The sequence below is a fragment of the Pteropus medius genome, unplaced genomic scaffold (assembly GCF_902729225.1).
Source record: "Pteropus medius unplaced genomic scaffold, Ma_sr-lr_union100, whole genome shotgun sequence".
In the NCBI taxonomy this organism is placed as follows: Eukaryota; Metazoa; Chordata; class Mammalia; order Chiroptera; family Pteropodidae; genus Pteropus; species Pteropus medius.
The window spans coordinates 14,459,695-14,473,501 of NW_024352787.1; the positions used below are offsets into that span (position 1 = coordinate 14,459,695).

At 36.1% G+C, this 13,807-nt stretch overlaps 1 protein-coding gene across 1 annotated transcript in view; it reads right to left on the bottom strand.

Moving 5' to 3' along the window:
• The window catches only part of NRCAM (neuronal cell adhesion molecule), a 258,892-nt gene that overhangs the window by 49,672 nt on the left and 195,413 nt on the right, over positions 1-13,807 (bottom strand). Inside the window, 6 exon segments of the mRNA XM_039849322.1 lie at positions 1,270-1,381; positions 3,193-3,249; positions 3,740-3,910; positions 7,750-7,872; positions 9,789-9,985; positions 11,820-11,925. Coding sequence (XP_039705256.1) covers positions 1,270-1,381; positions 3,193-3,249; positions 3,740-3,910; positions 7,750-7,872; positions 9,789-9,985; positions 11,820-11,925 — 766 coding nt within the window.

A 13,807-nucleotide genomic window follows, 5' to 3' on the forward strand; every position in this document is an offset into this window, starting at 1 on the left:
AAGTGCTATGCAATTTCAAATACTGACCATATTTTAGTTTTTATTTTTGTACGATATATCATTTGTGGAAAGGGAAATCACTAAATTATGAGAATGGGTACATTTAATCCTAAAAGGTGGAAAGTTGATAGAATAAACTATTTTATAACATAATGATGATGAAAATTGCAAGTTTTTTTTTTTTTAAATTCTGGGGGTAAGATGTATACTTAAAATATCTTTAAAGGGGGGTTGTGCTAGTTTTCAGTTGCTTAAGGAGCTAAGTAGTGCGTATGGTGACTTCCTGACATGGCCAGCAGAGGCCGCCATGTGTCTCCTGAATTAAAGTTATTCTTGGAGGCTGATTCTAAGAAGGAATATGAGACCTGTGAGACCGCTGAGTTACCAGGTGAAGAATAGCACAGATCACAATATATGATCACAACATGTTTTCAAGATTCTAGTCAATGTTTTCAGCAAATGTGCCCATATCAACAGCACTTGCTCTGTGCCAGGCTTAAAGAGGGGACTACGTAGAAGCTTGCTTCTAATGTGTACCTAATGAAACAGTTGTTCTTGTTTCTGAACGAGGACTCCCTGCAACTCTTTACAAGAGCATATGGGTTCTGGGAGTGGCATCAGTTTTGAAGTATGCATAATGAGACATTGCAAAGAAGCTGGGCTTGTGACTGGCCAACAGAAAGTAGTAGAGGGAACAGTGTGCCAGTTCTGAGGCTAGGCCCTAAGAGGGAGAGTGTGTTTCCGTTGTTAGGAGAAAAAGCCAGGACTAGACTGCTAGAGGAGTGTGAGAAACTGAAGGACAAGAGCTTAGCTACCTGCTAACAGCTAGCAGTAGAATTTTGAGCCCATAGCTGAGCCATCTAGTGAACCATCAGCGGGCTCAACCGAAATCAGTCAGATCTGCCCATTATAGCACAACTTCCCTGCAGACCTGTAGACAAATTATCAATAATAAAGAGCTATTGTTTTTAAGAGGCTAAATTTTGAGGTGGTTTGTTACATGCAGTAGCAAAATAATATACCCTAATTATAATCATAGCTATCACAATAAGGTAATTACTGATACTTATTTCAAGAGGAACACTATTAATGAAATAGTTTAATAATATGAGATTCATATGGCTTATTTTAGAAATAATGATCAGATTCTTCTTGGTGCTTGAGGGAATTAGAATAAGACAATGACTCTTCCTATGATATCAATATCTCTCTACCAATCTACTGTGTTTTTGCAAGAAATGTAAATCAAAACAGAAAACATTAACTCACAGTCCTTCTGCAATGCACTCCAGTGAAAGGACATTTCCTCTTAGTTCTTCTTTGTTACTTGCATTACCTTCTGGAGTTAAAAATGTTGGTGGCCTCTCTCTACTTGATTTAGCTGCAAAAGAGAAAATCAATATGCATTAAAAGTTATGAATATATATTTCTAGAAATAGTCCTAAAACCCTAATCCCTTTTCAAAACCATTTAACACTGTGAAATTTGTTAAAATACACATGCACACTCTCTGACTTCCAAATAGCTGTCGCTCACTTGGCTAGGAATAGAAATCATTTGGTTGCATAAGCACCAATAGTAAGGACTATTTTACTTTTGTACATTTCCTTAATTTGGGTTAGATTTTTATGAATTTTTTGTGGGTAGGCAAATTTTCAAAATGTAGATATAGAAAGGAAAATTATGTTCTCAAACTACCCATCAGTTAAAATTAGTGCTCAGGTCAAAGTGAAAATTAACTGTCTACCTTCTGGAAAACGTTAGATTTTTCTGAAAGTTATGACTATGGAAGGGATAATTCAGTTTATACTAGGGACAACATTAGGGTCAATTCCATTGACTATTCACAGAGATAAACTTGTGGTAGCTGTCCAACATATCAAAACCTCACAACTGCAAGGCTCGTGAAAAGCCAAACAGAACAAAATAGAAAGTTACTGACAGAGGCCTGGCAAATTGTGCTATAAATAAGAATAATGGTGGAGTTAAAGAAATTGAAATTAGTTTTCTCAATGAAAAAATAAAGAGGGCTCAAGTCCAAGGTCTCAGGGAGATTTACACAGGTCACCTTCTTTTTAATGGAGATGTAGCCTTATCTTCTGATGGCCTCTCAGAAAAACTTAAAGTAGAAATGACACTATATTAAGGTTCTATAGCCCTTTACAGTTTTTAACACTTTAATGCATTAATTATTTGATGCTCACAAAAACTGAATGAAAGGTAATATGTGAATTATTCTCTTTTCTCAGAAGAAAAAACTAAATATTAGAAGAGATATTACTTGAGAGAAATTAGAGTTTTCCTAAGATTTTAGAGATAATGGAAGAAAAATCTCTCCTCTGAAATCACTTTGGGAATGGTTTTGAGGCCTATATTTTTCGAGTATATTAAAATAAAATAAAATAAAATAGTAAGGCAGGAGTTGTAGTATGTCTACTCTGGTAATTGATAGTACTTTAATGTTTTTTACTTCATATCTCAAAGGTAAAAAATTAATACAGCAGAAATTCTGCCTTATAGATAATTAAGAAGTCCCCATATCCAGAACCCATAATTTTCATTGATTGACTCTGTATCTGACAGCCATATTTCCCTTAAGGAAATCAAATTCTTTTCTCTTTAAAAGAATACAGTTAAATGCTCTATTTTTAAAAAGATTACTTCCACTGAAGCTAGGGACTGGATTTTAAACCAAACTAAGATAAATACTATTGCTAATTACTATTGCTAATATCATGTAAAAACAGATGGGAAATGTGATGACTTACTATCAAAATCCATTTAATGTTGTGTTGCTACAGGTTACTAAGACTTTGAAGAGTTAGTATTCTAACAGGTTAATGCACTCTGACAATTCTTATTTAGTTCATGAGAAAAATTATGAACAAGACAAAAAATAAAAAATATAATTTTGAACATACATATTTTTTCCAAATCATGTGAAATGGTTCTTTACATGAAAACAGCTATAATAATTTTAATTATTATACATACAACATGTAAAATGTTTTAGTGGCATGTTTGCAAGCTTATAGCTAACTTTCACAAGAAACACACATTTTATTCTAGTGGTATTAAACATGTAACTAAGAATTTCATAAAGAAAAAAGGTTAAATAGCCATGGAGGTGAAGTTAGTGAACTAAATTCTACAATGAAGGAGAGAATATCAGTTACAATCACCATAACTCACCACCATAAAACTCAGTGTCACTCAAATTAGCAGCTATAGTGTCATTCAATTCATCCACTGAAATAAACAGAATATTATGAAGAAAGCAAAAAGTAGGGAAGAAGATATTGTAAAAAAAAATCACTGGGCAACAAAAGCAAACTACAGAACTATGCTGACCAAGTGCCGCCTCTACCAACTAAAACAGTGCTTGACATTGTATATGACCAACTCGTTAATTCACTTAGCCACCCCCCAACCAGTAATATGTGAACAGAGAAATGAAGCTTCAGGACTGCCAATGAAAGCCATCGTGGGGCATAAAGCACACGCAAATGCTCAGAACTCTGAGTAGATTCAGAAAGTTATCAGGGAAACGGTAATAATAGTAACAGCAAAAAACATAAAATACAGTATTTAGGGTATGCATGCTCTTTAGTCACTATTGACAGATAGTTTCCTGATCAATGAACCTGTTTATGTCAATCAATAGTATTTAATACTTAACATATTTTGCACATATTTGTAAATATCATTGAAAGAGAGATTCAGAAAGCTAAACTCTTACCTGAAATCACCTTCACAGAAATAGGTTGCTTCTGCTGTATGGTTTGAGTGTGATTAAATCTGGCGTAACAGATATAGTCTTCACGGGTATCCTCTGGGAGAACATTGGAGAAATAAAGGTCTCCATTCAGACCCTGGGAAACCCTCTCACTTTGTGGAAGTCTTTGAAAGGCTGGAGAAAGGCAGAGAGATATGCAGATCATTCTTCTATTATAAAGTGGCCACTTTCCAAATTAGCGAGATAAATTTATCTATTCATAGTTCTGTGAATTTCACTTGAATGTTTTCTCTATAAAGCTCTTTGAATGTTTTCTCTATAAAGCAAATAACTGTAAACAAGAACAACAACAACATAATGACACAATACTACTCCAACTGTACCTGCTTGACCCTAATTTCTTTGGAGCGGGCAGAGGTGAGATTAGAGTTGTACAATAAAGTGTTTTATTTAAGGATGTATAAACCAAAACATGTTTTACCAAATGAGTTTAAGTGACTTTTTCTAATATTTAAATTAGTCTCTAATTATTAAACACATACAAACACATGCCTTAGAAAGTGCATTAAGGAAGCTTTGTAAGAATGTTAACTTGGGTTGCATCTGTGTACTCAGTCAGACACCAAATACTGTGAGAGCACCTAACTGTGAGCTAGGCCCTATGCAAAGCGTCAGGCATGCCAGGGTCCCTAACCTGTAATTAAATGAATAACTGTCAGCACTCTAACTTTCTAGCTTCGAGTTTTACTTTCGCTCAGGTCCAGTTAAGGAACTCTAGCCTTTAGCATGGAAGGAATATTTTCTAGGCAGATGAAGGACTTGGGCTGGTGAGACCACTTATCTATGTGTGAATTTACACTTGGCTGACTAACATGCCTCATGGAGCTTCTGACTCAGTTCACAGAGCCTTAACTGTGAGAATTCTTCAGCTCTGAAGTGAGAGAACTAGGAAAAATCGCACATCCCAGGTGCCTCGGGCGAAGTTGTCTGGCCAGAGGATTTCACCAGTCTGAGTCATGCAGCTGTGTTCCTCCTGAAGCAAGTGCCCTCATCTAACATTTCATGAAAGGCAAAATTATGGTTAACAGCCTACAATTCCCTTGGACAGGAAAAGGCAGGAAAATGTGGAGCCAAAGCTTGAAAGAATATTGGTTAGCCACATTAACCAAGTCCTTGGGCAGGATGGGGATCTGGGTGGTGGTTGTAAATTCATGGTTTTGAGTCATTAATTCATAAGGCAAGGTCCCCAAACTTTTTGGAACCAGGGACCGGTGCTCCTATGAGAATCTAATGCCTGATGATCTAGGTGGAGCTGAGGCGGTGATGCTATGCTGTGGAGTGGCTGCAAATATAGATGAAGCTTTGCTTGTTGGCCGGCTGCTCACCTCCTGCTGTGCAGCCTGGTTCCTTACAGGCTATAGACCAGTATCGGTCCAAGGCTTGGGGGTTAGGAACCCTTGCCCTAAGGAAAAGATTGTTTTAAAAATAACTTAAGAAAAATAATGTACATTTATTTAGTGAATACAGAAAGTCAAAGATAAGCATATGGTAATTCTCTTCCATTTCTCCTGCTGTATTTTATTACTGATGGGAGTTGGTAGATCAAATTAAAGTGCCTATTGAGTTTTTCTGCATTACATTGGGGAAAAAAAATGTATTCAGATAGGAATAAATTGATAATGTCATCTTGCAAGAAAAATGTGATACAGATCTGAATTTTTTCTCTTATGCAATTTTATTTGAAAGATCCAGAAGCTTTGACCAAAATTTATGTAAATTACATAGCCAGCAGTGCAATGTGGAAAAAAAATTAGTTACATATTCAGAGATTCTGAGACTTAACATGTATATATCTCTTTATTAAGTGGAAAAAATCATCATTTCTGAATAAGAACCAAAGACCAAATACCTGGCCTCATTTTGGCAGTGACATTTGGATACTATTATTCTTAATGTCATACAGAGCTCATTTACATTTGATTTTTTACTTATTTTTTCAAAGTCTGTAAAAGCTGTTATGTAATTATAGGAAAAATATATTGGCTCATTTATTCATGTATATATTTACTTTCCATTTCTTTGTGATACTCTGAGTGTTTTCAACTAAGTCAAAAACGGAAATTACATGTTAGAGGTAAGTTTTATCCTTAGTAATATGTACAACCTGTGATTTCAGAGGAAATCATGTCATTGAGAACAGAATATACTCCTCACAAATATTTTGTATTCATTACCACCATTCCATCTGAATGACTCTTGTCAAGGTCAACAGTGACCTCCACGTTGCCAAGTTCAATAGCCATTTCTTAGATCAGAAGTTATTTGGTCTTTCAGCAGCATTTGAAAAAGTTGATTGTTTTGTCTTCTCGACACTCTTTGTTCACCTTGTCCCGGGGGACACTGCTCTTTGTTCTCTTCTTATCGCAGTGACTCTCTTTCTCATTTACTTTGCTGGTCTCCTTAAGTGCTTGGCCCCTGGAGGGCTCCTGGTCTCAGTCCCCCAGGATTTGCTTTTCATGGCCTGCATTCCTTTCCTCAGTTCTCTCATCCAGGCCCTGGCTCTAGGGAGCACCTACACCAAACACTCATACACTGCTGACTGGCACTCTGAATCTTCTTCTGACTCATGTAGCTCTGACTCCTGTTGGGCATCTCTCCATGGATGTCTCACAGGGCTCTCAGATCCCAAACCCTGATTTCCTAGTCTCCTGGAAGAACCACGTGGTACCTCAAAGGTAACATGCTAACCTATTAGCTTAGGTGGTCTGGGAGGGTGGGAGAGGCAGAGCAACAAACAATCCCCTCAAGGATAGGGATGGGTGGCCAAATGTTAAATTGCCTAATGGGAAGACTTCATTTCTCTGTGCCTCGGTTTCCTCAACTAAAAAGTGGAAAGAATAACCAGACATGCCTCACAGGGTTGTTATAAAAAATTGATGAGATAACCCGCATAAAGTCCTTGGCAAAGGGACTAACACTTAGTAAATGCTCAATAAATATTAGCTACTGTTGGGGATAAAAAACAAAAACAAAACTTGAAAGAAAAAATAGAACACATCCGAAATAGCTTGATTTTGTCTCCTCTATGGGCTTCTGCTATTTCATAAAATGGCAATTCCATTTTACCAGTTGCTCAGTCTTCGACTTTGTAGTTATCTTTAATTTTTTTCTCTCATGTCCCCATACTGACCCCAATAAATTCTAGAGGATCTACCTTCAAAATATATCCAGAATCTGACCATTTCTAACCCACTTGACTGACAGTACCTGAGTCCAAATTAGCATCAACTCCTGCCTAAATGATGACAGTGGTCTCCTAACAGGAAGCCAACTCTCTCTTTTGTCCTTTATATTTACCATACATGAACAAACGTGATGCTATTACTATTTGTATTGTTTCAGGTAAAGTCTCTCCTTCACTGTTTCCCTACTTCAGTCAGAATAAAAGACAAAGCCCTCTGCATTGAGCCCCTGGACTTTCTGACCTTTTCTATCACTTTCCCCCTTGGCCCACTTGGTCCAGCCCCGCTGGCCTCCCTGCTGCCTTTTACACATACCAGGGTGCCCCTTGTCTTACGGGCTTGTACGAGTTTTCCCTTTACACACAGATATTTAGAGGACTGCTTTACTCACCCATTCCTTTAAGTCTCTGCTCAAAACTGTGCTTATTTTTCTGTATATCACTTATTGCCAACAAACACATATTTTTTAAATGCATTTATTGTCTATTTCCTTCTCTATCTCTTTCTATTTTCACTGCACAGAAAATAAGCTAAGTGAGAGCCAGAAACTTGTTTGGTTTATTCAGAGCAATGTGTAGTACATAGTAGGTACTCAAAAATCGAGTGAATGAATGAAAGGACACACTATTTACTTTAATGAACATTTATTTTCCCAAGCATCTCTAAAACATTTTATAAACATTTTATGAATCACAGGAAGTCATAATTTATTATGAAAGCAAATAATCATAAGACTCTTGCAGAAAGCAAATTTATATTTTTAAAACTTACAGTTATCCATCCAAAATATTATAGGTGATGGTAATCCAACCGGGGGTCTGCAGGGAAGCACCAAAGGCTGACCATTTCGAAGTGTTATTGGTTCGAGTTTTTCTTTGGTCCACAACGGTGACCCTACGAAATAAAATAAAAACTCCCATCATTTCTACATTGAAAAAGAAAAAGAACACCAAAGACAAACTAAACTTTTGGGGAAATAGTAATTCAGAATTTATGTATATTAAGGTAATTTTTAAATACAGTGATCAAAGTAAAAAAATGACAGTTTTCTATCACTGTTATTAATAGTATAAATTCTGAGTCAGCAATTCTAAGCCTAAGAACTTATTAAATAAATCATTAAGAAGATACATAATTTTACTAAAAGCATGTTCTTCACGAAAGAATGGAAAACACTTAAATGCCAAAAGATGTTATATAACTGTATAACTTTCAATATCATAGAGTATTATATATTATACAAGTATACTTACTACAAGATTGATATGAGATTATATATATCATAGGTAAGTCAGAAAAGGTTATAAAATAGTACTTCAGAATGAGATTGTTTTAAACACATACAAACATATCTGGCTAAAAAATAACGGAAAGAGCATTAGTTATTTTCTTGAATGGAAGGATTCAAAAGTAATTTTAAAATTTCTTTTTCATTTGCAATTAATTTTTTACATAATGACCATGTATTACACATGTAATAAAAATAGTTTTAAAAAAGATCAGAACTGCAATGGTCACTTTTCTTTAAATATATGCTCTTGGGTTGTTGAGAAGATTTGGTATAGATCACTGCAAAGAGCCACAATAATATCAAGGTAGTGAGGCCACTCTATTTCCAGTGAAATTTTGAAAAAAAAAGTTTTAAATAATAATACTTAGTCCTCGATTGCCTATTTCATACTGGATTTATTTCCATCTGGCTGTAAGAAATTTGCTTGTACATAAAACACATGGGGACCTCTGGGAAAAAATGGTGTAGATGATAGAGGCTTTGCTCATTCCTTCTTGCTACCAAATCAAACTTGTGACAGAAACACAGAGCAAACAGAAGAAAAAACATGTATCAAAAACAAGAATAAAGAATGGTAATAACTACTATATTCCTATCAACAAGTCCCTCAGATGGAAAAGAATTAAGTGCTCCAACCAAGATAGGGAAGCTGAATGGATAAGAAAACAAGACCCCTACATACGCTCGTACAAGAGATTTATTTCAGATTAAAAGACACACACACAGACTAAAAGGAAGGGGATGGAAAAAGATATTGCTTTGATGAACCTAGAGGGTATGGCACTGAATGAAATAGGTTGGATAGAGAAAGACACATATCACATGATTTCATATACATGTGGAATCTAAAGAACAAAATAAACAACAACAAAATGGAAATAACTCATAGATACAGAGAATATTTTCAGGGCTACTAGATGGGAGGGGAGTTGGAGGGACAGCAAAAAAAGGCAAAAGGATTAAGAAGTATAAATGAATAGTTACAAAATAGACATAGAGATATAAAGTGTAGCATAAGGAAAATAGTTTATAATGCAATAAATATATAAGGGGAAGAGGGGTACTAGACTTAGTGGGGTGATCACTTTGCGAGTTATATAGATTTCTAATCACTATATTAGTACTATGAAACTAATATATTATTGTATGTCAACTATAATTGAAAAAACTCATTGAATTATACAATGTAAATATAAGCAACTAATTGTCTATTATATTTCAATAAAGCTGGAAAAAATACATGAGAAATTAATAATTAGGTCAATTTGAGGAAGAAACACTTTTCTTACCCCCAGTGTTTTACTCTGGACTTGTATAAAAGACAGTGGACTGACAAGCTTTAGGCTGAGAACTTAGGGTAAAGAGGAAAGGAGCAATAATTTTTATGCAAAACCAAATCAGAGTATTGGAATTAGTGCCATTACTTTCTTGTAATAGTATTTAGATGATATAACAGATGCTGAATCTCAGAGCCATATTTTAAAAAGATCCACCTGTTTGGTGGACAAGTCTCACTTACTGGATGGACGAACGACAATGTTATTAGAAATTGCAGCTCCGCGTTCATTCCTGGCTGTACACTGATAGACTCCTTCATAAGTCTCTACTTTCCCTTCGCTCATGATGTTAATTATGAGAGTTCCTGAGTCAGGCTTCATGGTGACGAGAAGGTCTTTATCTATGTCAAAATGAGTCCCATTTCGGGTCCAGGAGAAGCTGCTCAACACATAAAGGATTAAGTTTGTTAATAGTTCAGAAAAACAGGGTTACTTACTCTTTAATAAATCCCTAAGCAGTTTATGGGTTTCCAGAAATCATTATTAGATTTTAATATTCAGTAAAAGAGCAATAGGCTTCATACCTAAATGTTTCATTGAATCGTCACTTAGAAAAAGTGCTGGCCATACATTTTAAGATACTTCTCTTCATTAGAACTAGCTGAACTCTGACTCAATAAAGAAATCATGCACACAAATTGCCTGTCATTTTTCAAAGACAGGAAGCAGATCTCCTAGGCACTCTCTTAGAGCTTCATTAGCATTTTTATTGTAAATTCTGTTGTTCATAGAGTTGATAACCTATCCACTAAATTTTGCTCTGGGCTAAAATGTGACAAGAAAGGCCTTCACAAGTGAACAGACAAGGTTCAAGTTACCAAAGTGTGAGTTGGGAGGAAGAGAAGAAATATGAATTCAGTGGTGTTTTAAATGTCGGTTATTGAAAGTGATAATTCTATATGTAGCATATTTTGACAAATTTTAATTCTAGAGATGATTTTATAAATTTCTTAAAAGTATTTCAAATTGTCAACTGAAATTCTTCTTTCTCAGTTTTATTTGTATAAAAGATTCCCTTATGTAAAAGTCACACTGCTCATGTAACTAAATACTTTATAAACTAGCCACAAATTAACAATAGCCATGCTCATGCAAATGTATGACTCTCTAAACTTCACTATGTTTTCCAGGCCCACTGCTTATTCTTGGTATTAGTGGTTGTCACAACTGCTAGGGCAGGAGATGGTGGTGGCGGGTGCTACTGGCATATAGTAGGTACAGGCGAGAGATGCTGCTAAATATCCTACAATACAGAGGACAGCCCCCATGCTCACAACATAAATTATCTGGCCTACAATATCGAGTACTGAGATGGAGAGATCCTGCCTTACAGTGTTACAGGAGGTAATAAATAAGTGTGAAACTGAAGGGAAAGTCCAACAAATGACATTGTAGGGCCTGGCTGCTAGAGGGTTTCCAATAACGGAAAAATATATAGCAGAACATACGGTTTTTAAGTAAACCTTTGATGAAAGTTTTAATATACTTAAATATTTAGTACCAGTTAATTTTTTTCTGAGGTGCCAGTCTGTGATAGTTTGGTAAGGCCAGTAATAGACAAAGTCAGAAATAAAATATTTAGAAACTTTCATTTCTTTATTACTTAAAAAATCCACATTATATTTTAATGATAATACAGCTTTCCAAAACTCCTATATATTCCTGAACAAGTTACAGATCATCCACTAATTAGCTATGGGACCTTGAATAAGTTATCTAGCATTTCTAGGCACACCTATAAAATATATTGGTCTTTAACATCTCTCCTAATTCTAAGATGCCATGTAGCACGTGTGCCAAGATTCTTTTGGAAAATCCTGAGTACTGAACCCTGCCAAGTTTGGAAACCCACTTAGGATTATTTTATAGACCTCTCTAGAGATAAGAGAGATCTTAGAAGTCATCAAATTCAACTTGTTTATTTTACAGATGAAGAAACTGAGGCCTAGAGAAAAAAGATTTCCCCATGTCATAAGGCAATTAGAGCAAATAGAAGGCTCTTTCCACATCTCCCCATAATTTTTGAGCATTTTGCAGAAGGGTATGAGTACAATCATCTGGGTTTTTAAGAATAAACTGACTTTAATTAAGCAGAGACACAAAAGAATGAACCTATAAATGATGCGTTAGAGATGTGCAGGACCTGAAATTAACTTCGACATTAATCTCAGCGCTTACTTTCAGGACTATCACAAAGCAGAAAGCACACCCACCTTGGAGGAGGTTTTCCTTTGGCCTCACACTGGATTACAATATTCTCCCGGGGGTCAATAATGTAATCTTTTGGAGACTGTTGAGTAATGGTTGGAGGTTGTACCACTTAATTGTAGAAGAACAATGTAAAGAAATAAATCATTTAATATCATAATAGCAATCATTTTTTTTTCTACATCAAAATCACCCTAGGCTAAATATGCTCCAAATGTTTTTAATAATTTCTATGATGGCAGCACATATCTGAGTATATTTTAACTAACAGTCTCCTAAAACTTTGAAGTCAAGGCATAACTTCCTTTTGGTAACTTTATAAGTACTCACGAAGCACATTTTCCCCCACTAAAAGTTTGGGGAAGTAATTACCAATACAAGCTGAATATTAAGAAAGCTTCTTTTCTGATGTAACAATGAGAAATTCCTCTGAGCCCTTTGGTTCAGACAAGTCCTTCCAATGAAATTTATGTTATAGGTAATGTTGTGTTTCTCAAGAAAAAGTAAGTGATTTATAGTTCACCCTTGTGCTAATATAAATATATGATGAGAACAAATAAATTTGAGAAGTTAATGTTGAAAAGATGGTTAAATTAGAGATCTGATATGTCTTATTAGAGCCAGGAGGTAGGTGGCTACTAAGAACAAAGATAAAAGTCTTATTTAGAAGATAAGGGGATTTTGGAAGTTCTCTGTTATAGGAGACATTTCCATTTCACTCTTCAATGTGTTCCTCTGATCATTTATTATCAAACCATAGGAGGAAACCCTTCTGACCCAGAACAATTTAATCTGAAGAAAGCAGGCATTTGGATGTCTATCGTTTAAGTCAGTCTAAGATTGCTATGCCCTTCTTGTGAAGTCAGAAACACAGAGTGTTAGAACAGGAAGGGACTGGAGAGATAACCTATTTCAAATTCTTTCTTGCTCATGGCAACAACTAAGGCTCAAAATAGAAAAGATCTAAACTCTCCTGGTAGAAGCCACTGCCTTGCATAAGTCCAGAAAAAGTCGTTTACACACACCAGAGATTTTCAACCATGGGCAATTTGCCCCCACTCTTTGGGAGACATTTGGCCATATCTGGAGACAGTTTTGGTTATCACCACTGAAGCCTGAGACTGGGGAGGTAGGGAGGGTGGGTACTGGTATGTAGTAGGTAGAAGCCAGGGATGCTGTTAAACATTTTGCAAGGTACAGAAAAGCCCCTGGAACAAAGACTTATCTGAGCCCAAGGTCAGCAGTGCTGAGGCTGAGAACCTGAACCGCAATGGGAACAGTCTCCCAGAGCTGCACCAGGCAGTGGCCCTGCTCCAGGGTGCTCTCCTCTGCTCATGAAGCTTTTCCCAAGGACCTCTCTTAAACTTGCACTCTCCTTTCCTTTCCTTTTGCATTTGACACTCTGGATTATTGAAGTTTTTCATTTTCTACATCTTCCCTTTCTTCTCTGCCCACGCTCTGTGCTTCCTCTGTGAAACCTCTTCCACCTACCAACAAGTGTTTCCCCAAGCTTAATAACTGCCCTTAGCTCTTATCTTTGTTTACTGTGGTTAACTGTTGCCAGGGCTAAATTTATCACATGTTTAAGGTCTTACAAATCTACAAACATGGTTCTCTTCTCTTGCTTTGTCTCCAGTCTTGTCCTGTCCACCAGATGTCCCTTACTAAGTATCCAAATAACACCTAAAATACAGATCAAAAGCTAAATCCATTATTGTCATCATTTATTGTTCGCCTCTTAAATGCCGGATACTGTGCAGTATCAATTTCCCCTCCCTTTAGCAAGATTTCTCCCCTTCCTCCTTCTCCTGACAATCTTGCAGCTCCTCTCATCTCCACTTCAACACAGAACCTTCATTCTTCTCTATCAGTTTCCAATGCTGGTGAGCAGTTTGGTCTGGTGGCTAAGAACTAATCTGTTTCTTTCTTACCAGCTGTGAGACTTCAAGCAACTTTCTTAACTTCCATAAAACCTAGTATCCTTAGGGAGAAA